Genomic DNA, 21,508 nt, shown 5'->3' on the forward strand with positions numbered 1-21,508 from the left:
TTTTTATATATTAAAATAAAAAGAAGAAAAGAAGGACTACACCACCTGCGGCTGGGGGAGTTAGGGGGGGAATGGGAAGTACTCTGTTGTGCTGGTTCCTAGCAAAGAGTGTTCAAGCAAGAGACCAACTCAGCATTTTAGACAGGGCAGAGTGCTTGCCCAATACTTCCAGGATGCTCAGCAGGTAAGGCATAACCCCACCTCAAAACAAAGAAGAGAAAGAAGAAAAGAAAAGCACCTTATTTGGATCATCAATGTGAGTCCCAGCCCAGGACTGGTGACACTTTTTCTCACAACTGCCTTTCAATCTGATCAAGTAGAGACAGCTCACAGGAAAACTTTAGGAAAAAGAAGAGACCAAAATCTGTTTTTAAAAGCTTCATCTCTGCAATTGTTCTCACTTTTGAGCTAGTCTCCATCACCTTGAATTATTTTTTCTTAAAACCTTCCTAGGGAACTTTAAGTCCCACTAAGAGGGAGCTCACAGAGTGATTTACCTCTGCCCTAAGCAGAATTTCCAAGCAGAATCACTGTGATGGCTTAGACTCTGTTAATAAAACCCTGAAAATAAGAATCAGCAGGTGTAACCTGGCGAAAGACCATGAGGCCATGAGAGCTCAAGAAAGCAAGATCCTGAAAGTAGACATCGCATGGTACGTTCAGAATCCTAGCCTCTTAAAAGTTGAAAAATCTCCTTCTAAGCTTGATTTATCCTCTTGGGATCATGAGCCCTCCAGCGTCTTACAGGAAACAGGATTGACTTTCAATCTAACACAATCCTAACTTTGATGTTCTCTCGGGAAAAAAAAAAAAAAAATCAGATTTTACCAATTTCTGTTCTGGACAATAAATCCACTACACTAGTGTTTTCCAAACTGCAGATCTTAAAATCAATTTAGTGGGTAACAACTATCTTTTATTTTTTTTTTTTTTAATGAAACAGTAGAGAATAGAAGACATCAGCATGTGGTGAGCTAATACGTGTCTTACTGCAGATGTCAGAAATACACAGTCCTGTACAATCATCATCAGCCTTCCAAAACACAAATGTCCTTCATTTTAAGTATGATGAATCCTTTTTCACAAGGTTGGGTGGGGGGGATATTTTAAATGAATCTTATATTCACAATAACTTTTATTAGAACATCTGAAATGTGTTCTCATGAAGATAAAAATAGTGTTGTAAAACTGAAATTTAAAACTTTTCCTGCAGGGGCACCTGAGTGGCTCGGTTGGTTAAGCATGACTCTTGATTTCGGCTCAGGTCATGATATCTGGGTCAGGAGATCCAGCCCTGTGTGGAAGCTGCTTAGGATTCTCAGTCTCCCTCTTCCTCTGCCCCTACCCCCTACCCTGTCCCCCCGGCACTCTCTCTCTCTCTCTAAAATTAAAAAAAAATAAATAAAAAACTTTTCCCCACAAAGTATCTCCCTCAGATATTTATCAACCACAGACACCACCAGCAGACATCACGTTAACCAGTGATCAAGGTCAACATCACCACTAAGAAGACAGACTAACACCATGTACCCTGGCATGATGTGAAATGAAGAGCAGAATATTACTTATGTGGTGTTCTCACCAACACTGCCTCTTCAATTCAATCATGATTAAACATCAGAGAAACCCAAACTGAGGGCCATTCCACAGGCTAACTGACTGGCACTCTTTTGAAATTGAGGAACTGTCACAGACCAGAAGAAATTAAGGAGACATGGCAACTAAGTGTGAGGTAGGGTCCTACACTGGTTGCTGGAACAGAGAAAGGACAGTCAGTTAAAACTATAGTCTCGTTAATAGTCTTGTACAGATAATTTCTTGGTTTGGCAGCTGTACCCCGGTTATGTAAGACATGAATATTAGGGGAGGTTGGAATTCCAAAATTATTTCAAGATAAAAAGCTAACAAAACAAAACAAACAAAAAACACAAAACCTTTTCCTGAAAAAAGGCACATGAGTGTTTTGTCCCATAAACTATGTATCATTTAAACACAGTAAGTGCTTTATCTCCAATTCTCTAACCTTAAGAGATAAACATAATGAGTATTCGAAGTGCAATTTGTGTATAATTAACTTAATATGCAGGGAAAGCTCCAAAGCTGTTATTCTTCACCCAGGCTCTTCCTCAGCCCTCTTCTACTTCTCTTGTCCTCCTAATATCCAACAGGAAGATCATCGAAGTTCCCTTTTCCTCCTCACACAGAGCAGTGCGAGACATCCCACAGATGCTGGGTTAGGGGTTCCTGATTCCTTAAAACATGTGCTGAGCTAGGAGTTCCTGATTTCTTGTAACAGGTGCTGGGCTAGGGGTTCCTGATTCCTTATAAGCATCCACAGACTGAAAGATAGGGGAAACAGGGAGCAAGGGAGGTGGCAGTTATTAACGCAATATTTTCTGAGTACCCTTCTCTGCCAGGCACAGTTCTAGGCTTCAGAGAAACATCCATGAGTAAGACTGACAAGGCTACTGGCTCTCACAGAATTTATGCAAGAACATGATAAAAAAGCAAACACACAAAAATACATTCATATGCACACATACATACACTCAGATAATGTAAATGCTATGAAGCCAGAAAACCAGTGTAATGTGATAAAACTGGGGCCAGGACCCGATCTTTCTCTGATCCCGAGTTTCCTCATCTATAAAATGGAGATAACAGTATTCATCCCTATAGGGCTGTTGCTAGGAATTAAATTAGATAGCAACCACACAAGCCTTAGCAGAGTTCCTAGTAAATGAATGAGCCGCTAGCAATAGTAATCGATGACAAAAATCACTGATCAGCACCATTAGTGAAAGCTCTTTCTCAACTGACTTTAAATTCTACATATCCCACTGAAATTTGTTCAAAGTGTCTATGCTGATCACAGACGTAGTTATTTCTCCCCTACTAAGCAGCAACAATGAATAATGAATGTATTTGGAAATAGAGCAGGAAACAAGCACTCAGCCCAGAGCCCCGGACAGTGAGGGGAAGCTTCCAGGTCCTGCTGGCGGGAACCTCCTCTGAGCTTGATGGGAATTGGCAGGCTGAATCCAAGGGAACGATGCCCGCCTTCCCATGAAGGACTTTTTCCTGGACTGTCTCTGCAACTGGAGCCGGACGGAACGTAGTCCGGGCCACCAAAACAAACCAGAGGCTCTCAGTCCTGGGGAAGGGGTTGGGAATTATAAGGCACTATCACATCCTCCCCCAGCCGTAGGTGGGACTAGAACGTTTTCCTTCCCAAAACAAGCTTCAGCGAGACGGCTTCCCACTTCTAGCAAAAGCTATTGAAACAATTTAGAAAATTAACCATGAAATGAGGATGTGTAAAATGAATCAACCTCACACCAAAGCGCTATGTATTATACAGCTGGACATTTCTCAATAACCTCTGACACACAGACAGAAAGACAAACACACTCTGGATCTCTCACCCACAGCCTCCATGAATAAAACAAAAAGTTAATACCAAATCATGCTTATTTAATACTCTAGGTCATTAAAGAGCATTTTTAAACTACTAGTACTCATAGCTTATTTAAGTGCATTATACACATTAAGATATTTTTAAATTTTGTATATGAGAAAACACCAGTCCCTCGCTTCACGTTACTTGCCAAGTCCGTCTAAAAGAAGGGATAAAACCTCCATGTGTTCCCAATCCCGTGAGTCAGTGACAGCACGACCCTCCCTGGGGAACCTCACTCACCCGGAACATCACAGCTGCCCCACACCCCGTGCGACAACCTCTAGCCATCCCCACCTCCCTCCCTTGCCTCCCCCACAGCCTTCTTTCTCCCACCCCCTACCTCCCTGTTTCCAGTTCCACTTCTTTAAAACAAAAACAAACACACCACACCTCTCCTTTGCCTCGCCCAGGTTTGTGGTGCCCAGGTGAGGGCTGGGGCCCAAGTCTGGCCATGTGCCTCACAGAAGCAGAACAGCAGTACTATTTACTGACAGTTACTATATAAGAAATTAAAACTGAGAAATTTCTAAAACATAGAACGGCACACAGAGCCACGACATCACGGTGCTCCTGGAAAACTCCGCCACGCCCCCATGAGAGAAGGGTGAAAAGAGCAACTATCTTAGTATTACTGCAAAAGTAGTTCTGACTTTGGCAACTCCCTAAAAGAATCTCAGTGATTCCCAGCTGTCCCTGCCCACCCTGAGAATCAATGTCCTACAAAAAGAGAACTGAGTCTTAAAGAGCAAGTGTCACACAGCCAGTTACACTGTTCTGCTACCAACCCTTCCTTCTTTACTATCGTTCTCCTTGGAAACAAAGCTCACTTCCACCACATCCACCGTCACCTTCAAGGAACCCACATCCAAATGCACACCGCAGGGCTGATACTTCACCTGAGTCCCTACTGCCTGGATCCCCCACCAGCATCCAGAGCCAACTCAACTCATCATCATGCCCCTCCACCCCAACCAGCTCACCTTGGCAGCCTAACTTTGCGGGGGAGTCATTCTCCCACTTATATCCCAAACCGCTCAGTCATCTTTGATTCTTGCCTCTCTGTGCACTGCCGATTGGTCTTCAGGGTGTCTCTTACAAATGTAAACAGTAGGGTATAAAACAGTGTACACATTCTGTTGCTACACAAGGAAAAAAAAGGCTGGATTCCAATGCATCAAGTTTACACGTAGCTATCCCTGGATCATGGAGTTATGAGCTATTTTCAATTCGATTTCTTTGACATACTTGTCTTCAGAGCATGCATTGTTTTATAAGCGTATATTATTTTCACAGTCAGAAAATATGCTAAAAGCTTCTTCAGGATTTTGCTTGCAAGTTATATCCTTCGACTGTGCCCCTTCCTATGTTAAAAGAAAACCGCAGGGGGCGCCTGGGTGGTGCAGTCGGTTAAGTGTCCGACTTCAGCCAGGTCACGATCTCACGGTCCCTGAGTTCGAGCCCCGAGTCAGGCTCTGGGCTGATGGCTCGGAGCCTGGAGCCTGTTTCCGATTCTGTGTCTCCCTCTCTCTCTGCCCCTCCCCCGTTCATGCTCTGTCTCTCTCTGTCCCAAAAATAAATAAAAAACGTTGAAAAAAAAAATTTTTTAAAGAAAACCGCAGGCCAAAATGGGAGTTACTTATGCTAGGCCAAGTCACCAAAGTGGGGCTTAATATCTAACCTAACTGTACTTTCAACCTCTCCCAGGAACATAGTCGGCCAACAATTCTCTGGTCAGCACCATGGAGGTAGGAAGACACAGTGATCCACCTAATAAAACTCTTTGTTCTCCCTCAGGGAAGGTGACCTTGCCTGAAACAATCTTTTCTTCTGCTAATAAATTCTCACCCTATCCTCCTTCCTATAAAAACCTTCCATTTTGTACAACTCCTTGGAGCTCCTTACAATTTGCTAGACAGGGATGCCGCCTGATTCATGAATTGCTTAATAAAGCCTATTAGATTTTCGAATTTACTTGGTTGAATTTCAACACCTATTAAGACTCCAATCTAGTCCAGAATCACATCGTCATGGGTCATGTTTCAGTTTTTATGGTCTTCCTGCACTGGCCTCTGCCCACTCACACAGACATTTAGGCCCCGGGTCTTGCATCCCAGAGTACGATAGGAAAGCCAACAGGATACTACTAGTGCATAAGAGGCACTTAGCACACAGCACTTGGCAAATACTAAATAAAAGCTCATTGTTGCTGGTCCTGGTAGCAGTTCTCCACACTGGTATTAGATGAAACTTCTGAAAATATAAAATGGCAAATGACAACCCTGTTTTAAAACCATCAGTAGCCCCCAATGCCTAAAAATAATAGCCAAGATTTACAGAGCCCTTGCTCTGGGGCGCAACAGCATTAGCAAGTGTTAGCGCACTCAGGCACCATCTCAGCCCACAAGGTGGGTCCTGTGAAGATCTCCATTTTATACTTGAAGACGCTGAAGCACAGAGCACTTACGCTCCAAGGCAGGAAGCTAAGAAGCGGCAAATCTGGGACTCAAGCCAGCTCAGTCTTACCGCTGGAGAGAACTTTCCACGATGATGGGCATGCTCTATGTCTGCACTGCTGAATACGTGGGCTACTGAGTGTTTGGAATGTGGCTGGCGGCAGTGAGCAACTACAACTGAAATCTCCCTTAATGTTAACTGAAATAGCCCCAAGCGGCCTACAGCCACGTACCGGCCAGCAAACTGGAGCATAAAAGGATAAAAGCCCAAGCTTAACAAAGGAAAGTCCTCACAACACCCTGTCTACCTACCTGTCAACTGATTCTTACAAGAAGCTTCGGTTGGTCTAAAACCCCTTGTAACTGTACTCGTTCCTACCTGCCCGGCTGTCCCCTGCCCTCTGCTCATCTCAGTGTCTGTATAATGGAGGAGCTTCAGAAATGACAGGAAGGTAGACTTGGCACAAACCCAGACCCCAGTGGCTATTATCCAAGGGTCTCAGTTTCCCCTCTGTAAAATGGGCATAATCAAGCCCTCAGTCACTCAGTTGGTGGGAGCAGGAAAGGAAGTTGCCAAGGTAAAGAAATGAGCATGATGCCTGATACATGGCAGCGTCTTGACAGATGTCTCCCACCCTTAACACCTGAGCCATCTGTTGTCTTCATCACAGATCCAAGAGACCACCCTGACACTCGTAAAATAAGACTTTAGTACACCCTAAAGCTGTCAATCCCAAAATACCACTGACAGTTTTTCTTCTTCTCTTTTTAACTTGATAGACATGACTGTAGGGTCCACCTGAGAGGCTAATCCGGAAAGAAAGCTAAGAACAGTCAGAAAAGGGAAGGACTGAGGGGGGTCTTGCCTCATTAGATAAGAAAGCACGTTAAAAAGCTATCACTTGGCCTGTTGCCAGCACTCACAAATATTTTTTTGGCAAAAAAATTTTCAAAAACTTACTATTAAAGTTGCCATCATTAAAATGTGAAAACAACAGCAATAACAATAACTGATCCTTATAGAGCCCTCGCTGCATGCTAGGCACTGTGTGGAGGGCTTTATCCACATGCATGATCTCATTTGAACCCCACGACGGTTGTTTTTCAGACTGCCAACTGCAACTCATTAATAGATCTTGGAAGTCAATCTAGTGGATCTAGAAATAGCATTCTTTTTAACAAGACGATAGAATAAAATAGGACAGGACAGAAAATATGAGGGAACTGCATGTAACACCTCACGAATCTTTTACGTATTTACAGAACTTCAATTTCAAATGTGTCATCTTGTCAATCACAGTAACAAAATATATAAAAAAAGACCTTGCCTCACAATCTATAAGGCATGTACAATTACAATCACCATTTCACAGTTGCGAAAACTGAGGTTTAAAACAATTAAGTGTCTTGCTCAAATTTACCCAGCTTGTAAATGACAGCCAAAACTGGGACCCACGCAGTCTGCCCTCAGACCCCAGCCCCATCAACACTGGCAAATCAATGGGACAGGATAGATGGTGCAAAGGAATCACCTAGTGTTTCTGCAAAAAAAAGCAAACAACTGAAAACAAAAGGAAATGAACGAATTAGTTACCAAATCATTATTTTGTTCTCTTCAGAAGGGAAAAGAAGTATCTTGTAAAACTGTAAAACGTGAAACCGATAAAAAGAAAAGGCCAGGCCTAAGAACAATGGGAGATATCACAAAGAAAAAGGCATACATAAGACATACGTACATGAGGCATAAAAAGACAATACATAAATGTTAAACTTTTGCCCATAAAAGCAATGAACAAATTAAGTTTCTGCAAACATTTTACTCATTTTCAAAAAGTACAGGGCTGACTGCCCTCCGAAACTGACTTCAGGCGGGGTGCCTGGGTGGCTCTGTCAGTGAAGCATAGACTCTTGATTTCAGCTCAGGTCATGATCTCACATTTCATTAGTTCAGGCCCCACCTCGGCTTTGCACTGACAGCGCAGAGTCTGCTTGGGATTCTCTCTCTCACTCTCGCTCCCTCTGTCCCTCTCAAAATAAATAAATATTAAAAGAAAGAAGGGAAGAGAAAAGAAAAAGAAAAGAAAACTGACTTCGAGCAAGTTAACTATGTTTCCCAATCTGTACAATGGCATGACAATAATAGTCTGTACCTACTAAGACTGTTGCAAAGATTAAATTAGATTTTGTACCACTGCCACAGAGCAAACTCTCACATAAAGTAGCTGCTGTTATGTGATGCAAAATAACAGTTCTTTCAAACCTGAAAACTACTACTTCTGCCACATAACCAAAGCCCCACCGTAGTAAAAACAAAGGCACTGCATCTTAGCCTGAATCAAGCACTGGGTGCTTGTTCGCAAGGACTAGTTACTGCAAAGGCTCCTAGCTCAGAAAGTCAGCATCCCCCTGCCATGCCTCCATCCTTTTAGAGCCAAGCTCCAACAGCGACCCTCACCTCCCAAAACTTCAGGCCTTTGCTTTCTGTCGATTGCTTCCTCTTTGCCTAAATCTCCTCTGAAGATTAACAAAACAAAAACTTTACATCTGCACCTACATCCCTACCTGCATCCTTACACATACGTCTTGGCAGACAGGAATACAATCCATAAAATAAAATCTTTATAAATGAAACTGCCCAATCAGTGGATTTATTCAATTCCAATCTTGATAGCTACCATCAAATTCCCACTAAGAAAGTGTTCAGGGGTTTTGACCCTCTATGATTTCATCACCACTTTCCCCAGCACCTGATGTTCAGTTAAGGTCCACCAAGCTCACAGATAAACAATAGTTTCTTACTGCTATTATAATGTGCATGTTTAGGTCAAGTACTTCTGGTCGGCCATTTGTACATCTCTTTCCATTTCATGTCCAACTTCTGGATCATTGTCTCTCCTTGAAACTGCCTTTTGGAAGGTTACCAAGGCTCCTGTCTCCAAGACCAAGGACCTCATCTTACTCACATCCTCAGGGCACCATCTTGGCAACATCTGACAGCAAAAACCATCACCTCCTTCAAGAGACACTTCTCCTTTCTCTGTTATGACAATTTGCTATGCTAATTCTCCTTCATGAGGGGCAAGCCAATCTTCTCCCTAGAATCCTAAAGAAAAGCATATCCCAGTATCCAATCCTTTTCTTCTTACTGTAACATTATTTTTGTAACCTGCTATATATATACCTATATATATAGATAGATATACACACATAAGTATATGTATATACGTGTATGCATGCATATATATGTGCATATATATATATGCTTTATAAAGATAAGATTTTCTCCTCCTGAGAAATCTCACTGTAATACTCTTAAATTGTCCTCCATGTGCAAAAGATTTCCAAATGTCAGTCTTCAAATCACCTGAGACATAAACCCATGTTTCTAAAAGTCTAGCGAACGCCACAAAAGAGACAGATGCCCTTCCCACACAACAGGGTCAACACGAGGGCAGCACTCACTCTGTGCCCACACGGTGCTTGTACTTGACACACTGCATCCCACTTCCAAAAAGTTATATACCAACCTCATTACACACCTTCCCCAAACCTCTTCTACCTCCTTGACCATCAAACTTCAGTTAACGGTTCTCTGTTCTTCCCCGTCCTCCTCCTTCCCATCCAAGGACCTGCCAAATCCTGTCGATTCTGCCAGTAAACTGTCTTGGTGTACATACCCAGCCTTCCCATTTCTGCCTTTGGTTCAGACCACTACTTCCTTACCTCTTGCCCTAACCCTGATACCACCACCAGAGTTCTCTGCTGAAAACATAAATACCATCACTTCAATCTACCTCCTCAAATCACATGACTTTGGATGTTTCCTGCAGCCGCTCCATGTAACTGGCTCCAGGCCTACACTGGCAAAGGACTGCACCTGCACCATCCCTCCCAACCAGCCCCATGTTTTAGGAGAGTCCTGCCAGGGTGCAGTCCCTACCCCATCAGACAGTAGGCTCTTAAGAAGACATTCATCAAACCTCATTCACCTTAGGGGCACCTGGGTGGCTCAGTCGGTTAAGCGATTGACTGGCTCAGGTCATGATCCTGCAGTTCATGAGTTTGGGCCCCTTGTCAGGCTCTTTGCTGACAGCTCAGAGCCTGGAGCCTGCTTCAGATTCAGTGTCTCCCTCTCTGTCTCTCTCTCTGTCTCTCTCTCTCTCTCTGCCCCTTCCCCCACTCATACTCTCTCTCTCTCTCTCAAAAATAAACATTAAAAAATTTAAAAAAACAAACTCATTCACCTTATTAAAAAAATAAAAAACACCTTATTCACCTTGTTCCCCAGATAGCACTCAGGACAGTGCCTTGCATTTGGCAGGTGCTTTCTAAAGTTACTCAATACAATCTTCTAGCATGTGTTCATGTTATTCCAAAGAGCGAGAGGAACTTCTTTATACATGTAAATCCAGAATAAAGAAAAATCTTTTTAAATGGTCTAAATGACTTAGGAGTCTGTTTGTCCTGTATGACTGAATATACAGAAAAACATCCATATTCTCTTCAGACTTACAAAAAAGTCAAACTCCTTCCCTAAAAAGCTTTACAAGTAACTTAAAAATGACAAAAGCACTGGTTTACAATAGCTACAACCCAGAATGATTCCCTATTTGCCAAGAGAAAAAGGAGATTCGGGTGAGTCGAGGAAGATTCTGGCAATCACTTAATTTTATGATCCTCTGATGCCCCAATCAGCTGTCAGAACCACCAAACAATTACTTCCACAAGTTGACATGAGAAAGTGGAAAAGCCATATGGTAAGTCAAATGTCCAACAACTTGACTGAGAAGCCAATAAAAATAAATGGCCTTGTGTGAACTTGGCCTGTCAATTCAGAAGGACACATACCATTTACGTCTGCTTCATTCTTTAAAGTTAAACCAATTTAAAAACTCTTCTAAAGCATCTTCCTAAACTGATTATAAAGAGGTCATTGAGAAGCAAGCACAGATTGTTTTTTCAGTGAATAAAGAGTCAAATCATTCTGAAAAGCATTACTTTGTTGAAAAATACAAGATTAAATTCTAAATATGTTTATAGCTCTTCCCCTCTGTTAACACCAGAGGATTTCAAACACGTGTGCCTAAGTGTCCTTGATTTTTTTCCCCCTCTGAAGTCAAAACTTTGCTAAAGTTTCCCATACACTCTTGAACGTGAAGTTAAGAATTGCTAAGTTACTGATTAGAAGTTAGGGTTCACATTCAGGGACTCGAAATCCTCGCTCACTGAGAAATTAAACAGTAACATTACTGTTACTAGAGAATTTCTGAGTTGACAGAATTGAGGAGAGCTCCTCTGACAGCTGAGGTGTCCCATAACCACTCTCATATTCCCCCCAAAGGAGGCTACGCCTTCATGAAAGTGATCCCTTGACGCTTGGGGGGGGGGGGGGGGGCGCGCAAACCCCCCCAAGTTAATACGGCAGGAATCTTCTACGTGGCTTCGTGAACTCGGTACCCCCAGGGTCCCCAAAAGGGCAGGGTAAAAGGGACAGCAAAGCATGAAGTGCTCCAGGCCCCCAGAGGCCACAGCCAGGGACCAGTGGGCCGCAGACCGTCCCGTGACACTTAGGTCCAGGCTGCCCTTCGAAGGGACTTGGAGATGAGGCTCATCCGAGTGGGGGCGCATCGGGGGGCCGCCTAAGGCCTCCCCCAACTCACCTGCGATTCATGGGCCGGACCCTCACGGCCACCTTGACCGATGCCATCGCTCATCCCGGCCCGGCCCACGCGGGCTCCCACCTGCCCAGCACCCCACGGCCGCCGGCGACTCTTGCGACTCTGCCCTCCGTTCCCGCCCACTTCCCTCTCTCTACCCCCGCCCCTCCGCTCCAGGCCGGACCGGGCGTCCCGCGGCGGCCCCACCTGCCGGGCCACTGAGCATGCCCAGAGCGACTCCGGCCCGCGTGATCCTCGCGCCGGGGTTTGGCTGCGGCCGGGCGGCGAAGAGGGGCGGGGTCGGGATGCCCGAGCACCGCCACCTAAGGTCGCCTAGTCAGGAAGAGCCTCCGCGCAGGCGGTGGCCTGTAAGTCACCCAGGGTTACCGAAGAGGAGTGATTTCAGGAAAGCTACAACCCAGTCTTATCACCTGAAAACCTAGGGAGGAGGAAGAAAGGGAAGGGGTCGCAGTAACTTAGGGCCAGAGCGAAGACCTCAGTCCTGGGGCTCAGATGACCGAAAACAGTGTGTCAACCCATAAGGAGACCTGGTTTTAGCCCGTTGTGCAAGAGTTAGCTCATCCAATTTACAGAACAAGAATCTGAGGCGCAGAGATTATCATAGCTTGTTTGTGGGTTGTCCCACTAGGTCCTTCTCTGCTGCTCTAAGGCTACCCAACCAAGGGGTGTGTTTTGGACCGCTCAATTCAGGGATGACGAGAAATGAAAATAAAAAGGGTACTAGATGTTTTTAAACTGCTGGCGACAATGGCTACACTGACTGAAATCAGATCTTCATTGGACTTTTTTTGCATTTGTTACAGTTTAGTAGTTCAGTTTTAATCATAACATAGTTAGGCGTGAAAACGACCCTCTCTTTAAAGCTTAGGGCATAAGAAGTGAGGCCTGACCCAGCCTTTTTTTCCTGAGTCCTCCTCTCCCCGTTGCCCTCTCCCGAAGAATATAAATTCATTTATTCAGCTATGCATTCACGTATTCCTTCACACACACCCAGGAACCCACCTGTGACCACAGCCAAGACCTGAGTTCTGCCTTCCTCCTACTGCCCCATTCAGAGCCGCTCAGCCCACCGCAGCCCAACTCCAGGACCCCTCCCTTCCTGCCCAGTAGGGCAGCTGACGGTCAGGATCTGGCAGGCCCACTGTATCAGGTCCTCAAGATCCACCAGGCTCTGGAGTCCCCCTAGGGCTGAGAAGGGAAGCTCTGCCCTCACCCCTCTCCCTCCCTGCGGGTATTTCACACTCCCAGGGTGTCTGAGTGTCTGGAGCAGTGGCCTTCTGTTCAGATGAAGGGACCAGAGCCAGGCAAGAGGGGCTGCTCGTCCAGGAAGCCAAGCTGTAACAGAGGCCTTAGGGAGTGGACACTGGGCTGCTAGATTTGAGCCCCAGCTCCTACACTAGTTTTGGGCTTCCTGCAGTCTGCATTGCTAGGCACCTCTGAGGCTTTTTGCCTGACGGCAAATCGGAAACAACTCCCTGGAGTTGATTAATGCATTAAGTGAGATGATGTCAGCAAACGTGACCCACTCAGATTAAGGAATCATTACTTCTGCTTCCCTAGAGCCCCGCGGCTAGCCCGGAATCAGCATCCCATTTGTTTTCCAGAGCCCTGAAAACCCAGGGTTTTTCCCACTTGCGCGAGCAGAGCTGGGTGCAGATTTCACCACTGCTGGCTGCAGGAAAACAAGGACAGCCGGCAGCTGGACCGGGCCGCGCGAAACATGCGCAGTAGCGGCGGGCTGCTTGGAGGCGCGGCCAGGGAGCCGGCGCACCGCCCCCGCCGCCCCAGGCAGGGGCGGGGTCCGCCTTATAAGGGAGCTGAGCAGGGACAAACAGCGCGTGCCCAATTCGCGGGGGTGGGCGGGGGGCGAGCCGCCCGACCCTGGAGTGAATCACCGCCACCACTGTTCGCGACCAGGCTCCCGGGTCTGGGCGCACCGAACACCCGACTGGCCCACCCCCGGCAATGCCAGCTCAATTCTTAAAGACAACGAATTGAACTTTATAGGAGGAGCTCTAGCTTACTCATAAAGCGATTTTCTGTGCCTGGGGTTTTATTGGTTGGTTGGTTGGTTGGTTGGTTGGTTAGTGGTGAGGTTTAGTTCATTATTTCGTTAGTTAGCTTCTTTTCAGCAGCCTACACACGCCTATAAGCCCCTGACCTCCTATGACCTTGCCATTTGACACAAAACAGAGCATCGCAGACACACTAGACCCCACACATCTGGCATAGAGGTTTTGACTAGGTGGCAGTGAAGCTTCAACTCACAGAGGGACAATGGGGAGGTGGGAAAAGAGGTACTTTGCTTGTTTTGATGTAATTTATATTTGGGTCTCCATTTATTTTTTTTTTTCTGATGTTTAGCAATCTCTGTTCTGCCAAATAGTTGTGAGTGATTGAAACTCCCTGAGTCTTAGCTTCTTCATTTCAAAGTGAGATAGCACTAGAATAGAATGTTCACTCTGCCTACAAATATTCGAATCATCTTGAAATACCATCAGCAGAAAACAAACAAACAAAAAAACAATATCCCTATCAGCTATATATACAGGGATGTATTTCTTCCCCTAGCCTTTAAGGAATAAAATTGATTTACTCTCTCACAAACATGACTTTTAAAAAACCTTGATAAACAGCAGACTGGCACACTTAAATTGGAACATAGGATACAACTGACATCTCAGAAACCCATCTGTTTTCCTGTGTGCTAAAAGTACCGACCTCAAGCATTCTATCACACAGTACACTTAATATCTCCTCGTGGGGTTGTCTTACACCATGGGACTTAAGTTGAATTCAGGAGCTAAACAGTGAGCCAGTAAGTGGAAAAGAGGATTCTGGTTTTCAAACAATTGCCTGATAGTATCAGAGATAGAAATTACAGATATCAAATCCAAACCCAGAACCGTTTTCATTTTCTAAGTCATAAAATGTAAAGGTAAATTTAGGATCTCCTAAAATACTAAACATTAAAAGCAAAGATAATTTGAAAAAACGTGCTTTGGAGCCGGATTGTAAAACCTGAGCTACTAAGTAACAGCAAAGATAATCACAAAAGTCATACATAGAAATTTTGCTACAAATCTATAGGCAGGTAGCTGTGAATCCCAGCTCTCTTTTATAGCAGAAGTGAATGAAGAAATCACAGAAGATTCAATTTAATGGAAACTATCACCCTAAATCATAGTCATTTTATATACTAAGATGAAAAAAAGATTGTCTCAACTGCATGTAACTGTACCTATGGTTACAAATAGTTCAGAATCGACAGACTTTGTAGAGTCTGTGGCGACATTTCAACCCTTCAGAGTGAGAAGCCACATTTAGTTGAAGGGATGGGGAGACGTCTTGTGGATGAATTAGTTTTGGAGATGGGCCTTGCAAAGGGATGGGTGGAATTTGAAACCCAAGATGGGTGAAGAGCTGATTTCTAAGCCAGAGAAAATACCTGGAACAAAATGTTCAGAGTTGGGAAAGTGGGGGTCTTGCTCCAGGAATAGTGAGAAAGCCTCCTTACCTAAAACAGTGTGACAGATTTAAAGACAGTTATAAATGCTTCCCCACCTGTATTTGGACCTTGCAACGTCAGGTTGCAGCTACCCTCAATCAGGGGCAGTGTCTGTTTCTCTACCTCTCTAGTATGGCTGCCCTTGTATCTTGCTCTGACTCATAGAATGCCACAGAATTAACTTTGTCACTTTCAAACCTAGGTGTCTGAAGGCCTTGCATACTTCCACTCACCCGAGGGACCCTGATGCTGTCATGTGAGCAAGCCCAGGCTGGCCTGCTTAAGGATGGCTTGACCCAGTCAAACCCAGTGCCACAGCCAACAGGCAGCCAACCACCAGACTTGGGAGTGGGGTCCCCTGGCACCAGCCCACCCCAGCCAACTCACTAGCTGATCACAGATGCATGAGTGAGGGCATCCCAGGGTGACAGAATCCATCCAGACAAGCAGAACCACTTGTTGACTAAGAGGATCAGGATATGCCACCCCAAAATATGTCGCTTTGACATAAGAATTAAGAAGGACAATTAAGAAGGAGCAAACACAGAAAGAGCCCCCTCCCCTCCCCCACCTGCCTAAAAGCAGGACATAAATTTCCTTTTGTGAAGGTGTTTCTTCTCTCCTCTCCTATACCATCAAAAGAGTAGTCCTTATTACTGGAGAGAGAGAGAGCCAGCAAAACTTACTAAAAAAAACAAAAAAAAACCAAAAAACCCTCATCTTCCATTAGTTTCCCTCATGTATTTACTTTCCCACAATCTACTATCCCTGGGAACCCAAGCCCTTTTCCTTTGTCCAGTCACTTCTCTGCATTTTATCACCCTTTGTTAAAACAGTATGTAAGCTCCTAGGTCTGAACACTTTGGGGGATTTTTCATTTCTTTTCTGTGATGCCCCCCATGTGCAGAGAAAATAAGCCTTTCTCCTGTTAATCTTTCTTCCCGCAGTTTAATTCACACACCCCAGATAGAAACTTAAGAGAGTAGTGGAGAAGTGGTATTTTTTCATCCCTGATAAATCTCATGAGCAATAACCCAATTTGTTGCTTAAGCCCTTTGGTTTAGGGTATGTGGGTGTTATTGCTTGCATTCAAATACAGCCTATCTTATATAATGAGAAGGGTTTTTCGATGGATGTGGCAATTCAGAAGACTTTTAAACATATAGAAATATGAGTGACATAAAAATCAGCTGTAAAACAGGGCCCTAATCAAGGGCTTTGCAGTTGTAATCTGGAGCTGAAAGAGTCTTCATGGTCATTTCTTACATTGCAAATGAGAAGACAGGCAGGCAGGCTCAGACCAGCAACATGACTCCCGACACTGCCTTCCTCACCACCCACCCTCTCAGTGGAACTTACATCAGTGAAGCAGGTTCACGGAAGAATAAATGCTCTCACAACACAATTTTCTGCATTCCCACTTCGATTCAGCTGCACATCCAAGAGGAATGCCACTTCCTCTCCTTGTCTCCTGCATCCAGTCCATCCTGAGGGTTCTACTGCCAATAGTGTTGCCCCCTCCCCGCCCCATGCACCGGCACCAACTCACAATAATCAACCCCTCCACCAACTGCTTTGCACCGTGGCTGGCGGCACTCATTTGCTACTCGTTGGCGAATTTTAAACCTTGGTTTTCTGGGTCTCACTTCCAACCAGATTATCAATCCTTCAAGGCTAGAGAACAGGTCTTACAGTTCTCTGTACTTCCAGTATTGCCAGATTAGTAAATGCTAGGGTTGGTAATCGGTAAAACCAGTAAGCTCGTTACATGACTCTGTTTCTGTAGAAACCAGTATATACATATGAATTTCTGTGTGATGATTCTTTGGCCCATTCTGTCCTTTTTTGTTCCTCTAACCAGATCAGAACATAAAGGTTATGCCATTTGTTACTGTCAAGCTTAATTAAACCCATTATAATTTGTTAACCCCTGTGCTTGCTTTGTAATTAACATTGATTAACACAAACAAGTACAAAATAGGCCATCAGCACTTTCCAGAAGTGCTGATTACAATTATATTGATAATTCAATACAGTACAGAAGATGATGGGATAGTAATTTGCACCCTCTTTACATAGGGAGACAAATGCTACCAGGCGAAACTAAGCCTAGAAATAAAATACTTTGTTCATCGGATTTACCTGATTGAACCTTCATGCTATTAACCCCCTCAGTCCCCCACCCCTTGACTACTTAAACCTTGGAAGGATTACTGAAGGCACAGCTCCCAGTGACCTGCTTCATTGCATGCCTGAATCAGAATAGGGAAGCATTTCAAGGCTGACAGATGGATCATGGAGTGTTCAGCCACAGCAAAGCAGCCCCCAAGGCTCATGACAGACAATTATGGGGCCAATATCACATTTCGTAATCCTGGGGTACGTCCAAGGCTTTATGGCAGCAGGTCGAAGATGCGCAACAATGAGCACCCAGCAGCGGTGGGTCCAAAAAGCTCTCAGTGACCAATAACCTGAAAATAAACTCTATCTGCCTACTCAAAATACAAGAAACAAAACCAACAAAATTGATATGATGTCCCAATATACTCAAGAGTGTGTTTAAATTCCCTTTCTCTCTGACCTCAGACGATGATATATTCTGGCCATCCATGGTAAGAAGAGCCCACCATGCTCCCATGTGACTGTGGTCCATTACCAGCGGGGGTAGGCACACATTTGAACTTTTCCATATTTCTAGGAACAAAGTCGGGATGCTTAGGAGCTGTAATAGTTTTTGTTCTGTATATAAAAAAGTAAGTGGGACTCTGACCCACTGCACTCCAGGGAAGAATTAACAGAACTGGTATCATACAGATCAATTGGCCCTGTGCAAATGACATGATAATGAGGCCACGGAGTTTTTATGATTTTCTGTTACTGCTCCAGAAAATATGCTCCAGAAACCGTTCAAACCCCCTAAAAGGAATATTAGTACAAAATGGGGTGTTTCAAACTCATTGCTGAAAGATGAATGTTCAAAAAGATCCCTGAGATACCAAGACTTCTATATAAATGTGTGACTGATTGAGGAAAACTCTGCCAGATGAAAAAGTATGGAGAAATTTGCTGATAGTCATATGCTTCTAACCCAAATGTCTGCATTCTCAGAGCTAGGCCTTCTCTTTTCCCTCCCCAGCAGAGGATATGTTGGAAAAAGTGCTAGTAATGGAAAAAAAAAAAAAAAAAAGGCTGTCAGAAGTAGAATTAAATAAAGAAACAGAAGAAAACAAACAAACACAATCACACACTGAAACAAAGAGTCAGCCCTAAGCAAGACGGTAACACTGTGACATTTGCTTTGGGGGTCTATAGCCTCTTGCCTCCCATTATCAAACATGACACTCAGGGTCTAACATCAATCCCATCGAGTCATTTAACCCTCTTTGTCCTGTCATCCCATCTCTCTCTCTGTCTCATAAATATTAGGTATGTATTCTAGGCTTTTTTGTCTTCTTCATGTAGTTTTTTAATAAAAAAAAGACATGTTTCTTCAACATCATGAGCAGACTATTACATTTAGCAATGAACAGCATGGGTGCCAAAAGAAAATCTACCTTAAAACCCGTTGTTGGAATGCTTTACACTTTCTACAGAACAGAAACTAAGATAACCTGTTATACAATTAGTCACAAATAAGGCCCTTGAGTTTTTGCCCATACACATGAGTATTGTCTAAAACGTGTCTTCTTTGTAGCAGCTGGGCCCTGCCACCACTGTGCTTGACAGAGTTCACTACTGCTGTAACCTGTAGCTTCCCTTTCACTTCTCTGGCTCCCTTCTCCAGCTGAGCTTTGTTTCCTGGCAGTAATTAAAACCTCCTACCACTGCCATAGCTACTGCTGCTTCTGGAACCACCATGGCCACTCTGGTTTCGTGGTTTGGCAAAGTATTGGCCTCCACCGCCACAGGGGCCAGGGCTTCTGCCTCCAAAATTTCCTCCCTGGATGGACCCCCAAATCTGAAGACTGGTTGTTGCAATTGTCAAAATCATTATAGCTTCTGCCACCTCCAGAGTTACTTCTGTCATTACCAAATCTGTTATAGCCATCCCCATTGCCACCATATCCGCCACCACCTTGACTGCCACCAAAGCCATCTTCCCCAGTGACGTTTCCTCCGCAACTTTAACCTCTTTGGCTGGATGAAGCACCAGCTATCTCTTGCTTAGCTAGAGCTCTCCTTACTTCACAATCGTGGCCAGTCCCAGTATGGCGTTCTTGAATGACCATCTTGTCCACAGAGTCATGGTCATCAGATGTCACAAAAGCAACGCCGTTCTTTTTGCCACCGCCTGGGTCAGTCATGATTTCAATCACTTCACTTTTCCCATACTGTCCACTGTAACTTCTTAGATGATGTTCTTCAGTGTCTTCTTCAACGCCATCCACAAAAATCTTTTTCACAGTTACGTGGGCACTGGCTCTTTGAGAATCTTCTCTTGAGACAGCCATCATTGGTTCCACAGCTCTTCACCAGACATTCAACTGACTGAGCTACCCAGACGTCCCAGACTTTTTATTTTAAAGTCAGATTTATTGAGGTAGCATCTTCTGGGGGGTTTGTTTGTTTGTTTGTTTTCTAAGTAGGCCCTACACCCAGTGTGGAGCCCAGTGTGGAGCTGGAGCTCACCACTCTGAAATAAAGCCCTGAGCTGAGATCAAGAGTCGGATGCTTAACTGACTGAGCCACCCAGGTACCCTGAGGTACCTCAAGATATCATTTTCATACATACATTTCATACATTATTCACCATTTTTAATAGGCAGTTCTATGAGTTTTGAGAAATGCATACAGATGTGTGGCCACCAATACAATCAAAATGTAGAACTGTACCATGACCTTTCCCCCCAAATCCCCCTGTGTCCCTCCCTCCATCTCTACCCCCTGGCAACCACTAATCTGTCTTTTGTCCTTACAGTTTATCTTTTCTAGAATGTCGTATAAATGGAATCATGCAGTATGTGGTCTTTTGAGTATGACTTCTTTCACTCAGCAAATACATTTGAGATTCAGCCATGTGGCTGAGTGTTTCAGTAGTTCCTTCCTTTTCATTCCTGAGCAGTACTTAATTATACGACAATCTGTATGTCCATTCAGAGGTTAAAGGACATTTGGGTTGTTTCCAGTTTCTAACAATTATGAATAAGCCACTATCAACATCCACATACAGGGTTTTGTGTGAATCTCAGTTTTCATTTCTTTGGGGTTCAAACCCAGGAAGTGGATTTCTTGCTCGATGCTAAGTGTATGTTAAACTTCAGTTTTTTGTTTTTTGTTTTTCAAAAAAAGCCAAACCACTCTCCAGAGTATTTGTATGACTTCGCCTTCCCACCAGCAGTGTATGATACGTCTAGGTGCTCCATATTGTCACCAGAACTTGGCATTGCGGGTTGTTGTGTTTTCTTTCAAGTCATTTCACTAGGTGACTGACACCGATTTTTGAAGCTGAGCAAACATGTTCATAGAATTCATTGCTATCTTCAGAAAAGACTTAAAACCAATCGTAAACATCTACTATTACATGAGAGCCACTTGGCTGCATACCAATTACGCAGTTTATACTAACGATCCTGACTGGAGTTACTTTTACCCGAGCTGTCCAATTTTGCTTAGTTGTCTATATCTCAAGCAGCTTTCATGCCAATTTCCTTAGCACACTTGTTAAACACAAGAGTCCTGTGTCTTCCCTGCAGCGGTCCTACAGGGTATGTCTAAAGGGTAAGGATCCTCACTTCATTCCGGCGTCTCTGAAACACTCAACAGCCTACCTCTAATCACCTTGTTCAGGTGTGTTTTCAGTACCCAGAAAATGAAACATCCCTCCAGCGTCTACTTTCAAAAACATATCTATCAAAAACACTCTAAGCTGGAGGAAAGGAGAAAAAATGTTTTGTTGCAGTAAACAAATTGTCACACTCGGGGGACTGATGGATAATTCAATCACTCTCCTGCTCTGCCCTCGATCCGCACAGAGCCATACATTGCTGTTCTCCAGAAGTAACTACTGCTGATTTCTCTGACGTGGGCAGAAAACACACATAGTCAGAACCCGGTCGGCTCAGATTTGTCACACAAATTCCTCCCTGGCCTGTTGCTTCTCTGTGGATCTCCCTGCTAATGCTTTATTCATTTGCATCTGTCTGCCCCATCTGCTGGTTCTAATGGTGTGCTGTAAGCAATTAGACCCTCATGCATGTACCACCTCCCATGCATTCCTTCTGTTCTTCCTCTCCCCCTCCCCCGGCCATTTCGATTTTTCTGCCTCAGCCCCAGAGGAATTCAGCAGACAACCCCAGCTGCATCTTTCCATTTTTCTGAAGTTTATTATTTATTTTAAATAGATAATACATGCACAAAAGATGAATCCAAAAGATACAAAAGGGCACAGAGGTAGAAGTCTCTTCCCTTC

At 44.2% G+C, this 21,508-nt stretch overlaps 1 protein-coding gene and 1 pseudogene across 4 annotated transcripts in view; both read right to left on the reverse strand.

Annotated features, from left to right (window-relative positions):
- KIF16B (kinesin family member 16B) overlaps positions 1-11,758 on the reverse strand; it is a 299,460-nt gene extending 287,702 nt beyond the window's left edge. Inside the window, exon 1 of one of the 4 annotated variants that reach the window (XM_049650080.1) lies at positions 11,574-11,758. In XM_049650080.1, the coding sequence (XP_049506037.1) occupies positions 11,574-11,620 (47 nt within the window). In that variant the 5' untranslated portion in view covers positions 11,621-11,758. The remainder of the gene's footprint in view (positions 1-11,573) is intronic. The other 3 variants (XM_049650081.1, XM_049650083.1, XM_049650085.1) reach the window with 3 other exon arrangements.
- A 7,137-nt stretch (positions 11,759-18,895) lies between these two features.
- Positions 18,896-20,836, reverse strand: LOC125935988 (heterogeneous nuclear ribonucleoprotein A1-like; annotated as a pseudogene).
- Between the last annotated feature and the right edge of the window lie 672 nt (positions 20,837-21,508).

The sequence above is a fragment of the Panthera uncia genome (genome assembly GCF_023721935.1).
Source record: "Panthera uncia isolate 11264 chromosome A3 unlocalized genomic scaffold, Puncia_PCG_1.0 HiC_scaffold_11, whole genome shotgun sequence".
NCBI lineage: Eukaryota > Metazoa > Chordata > Mammalia > Carnivora > Felidae > Panthera > Panthera uncia.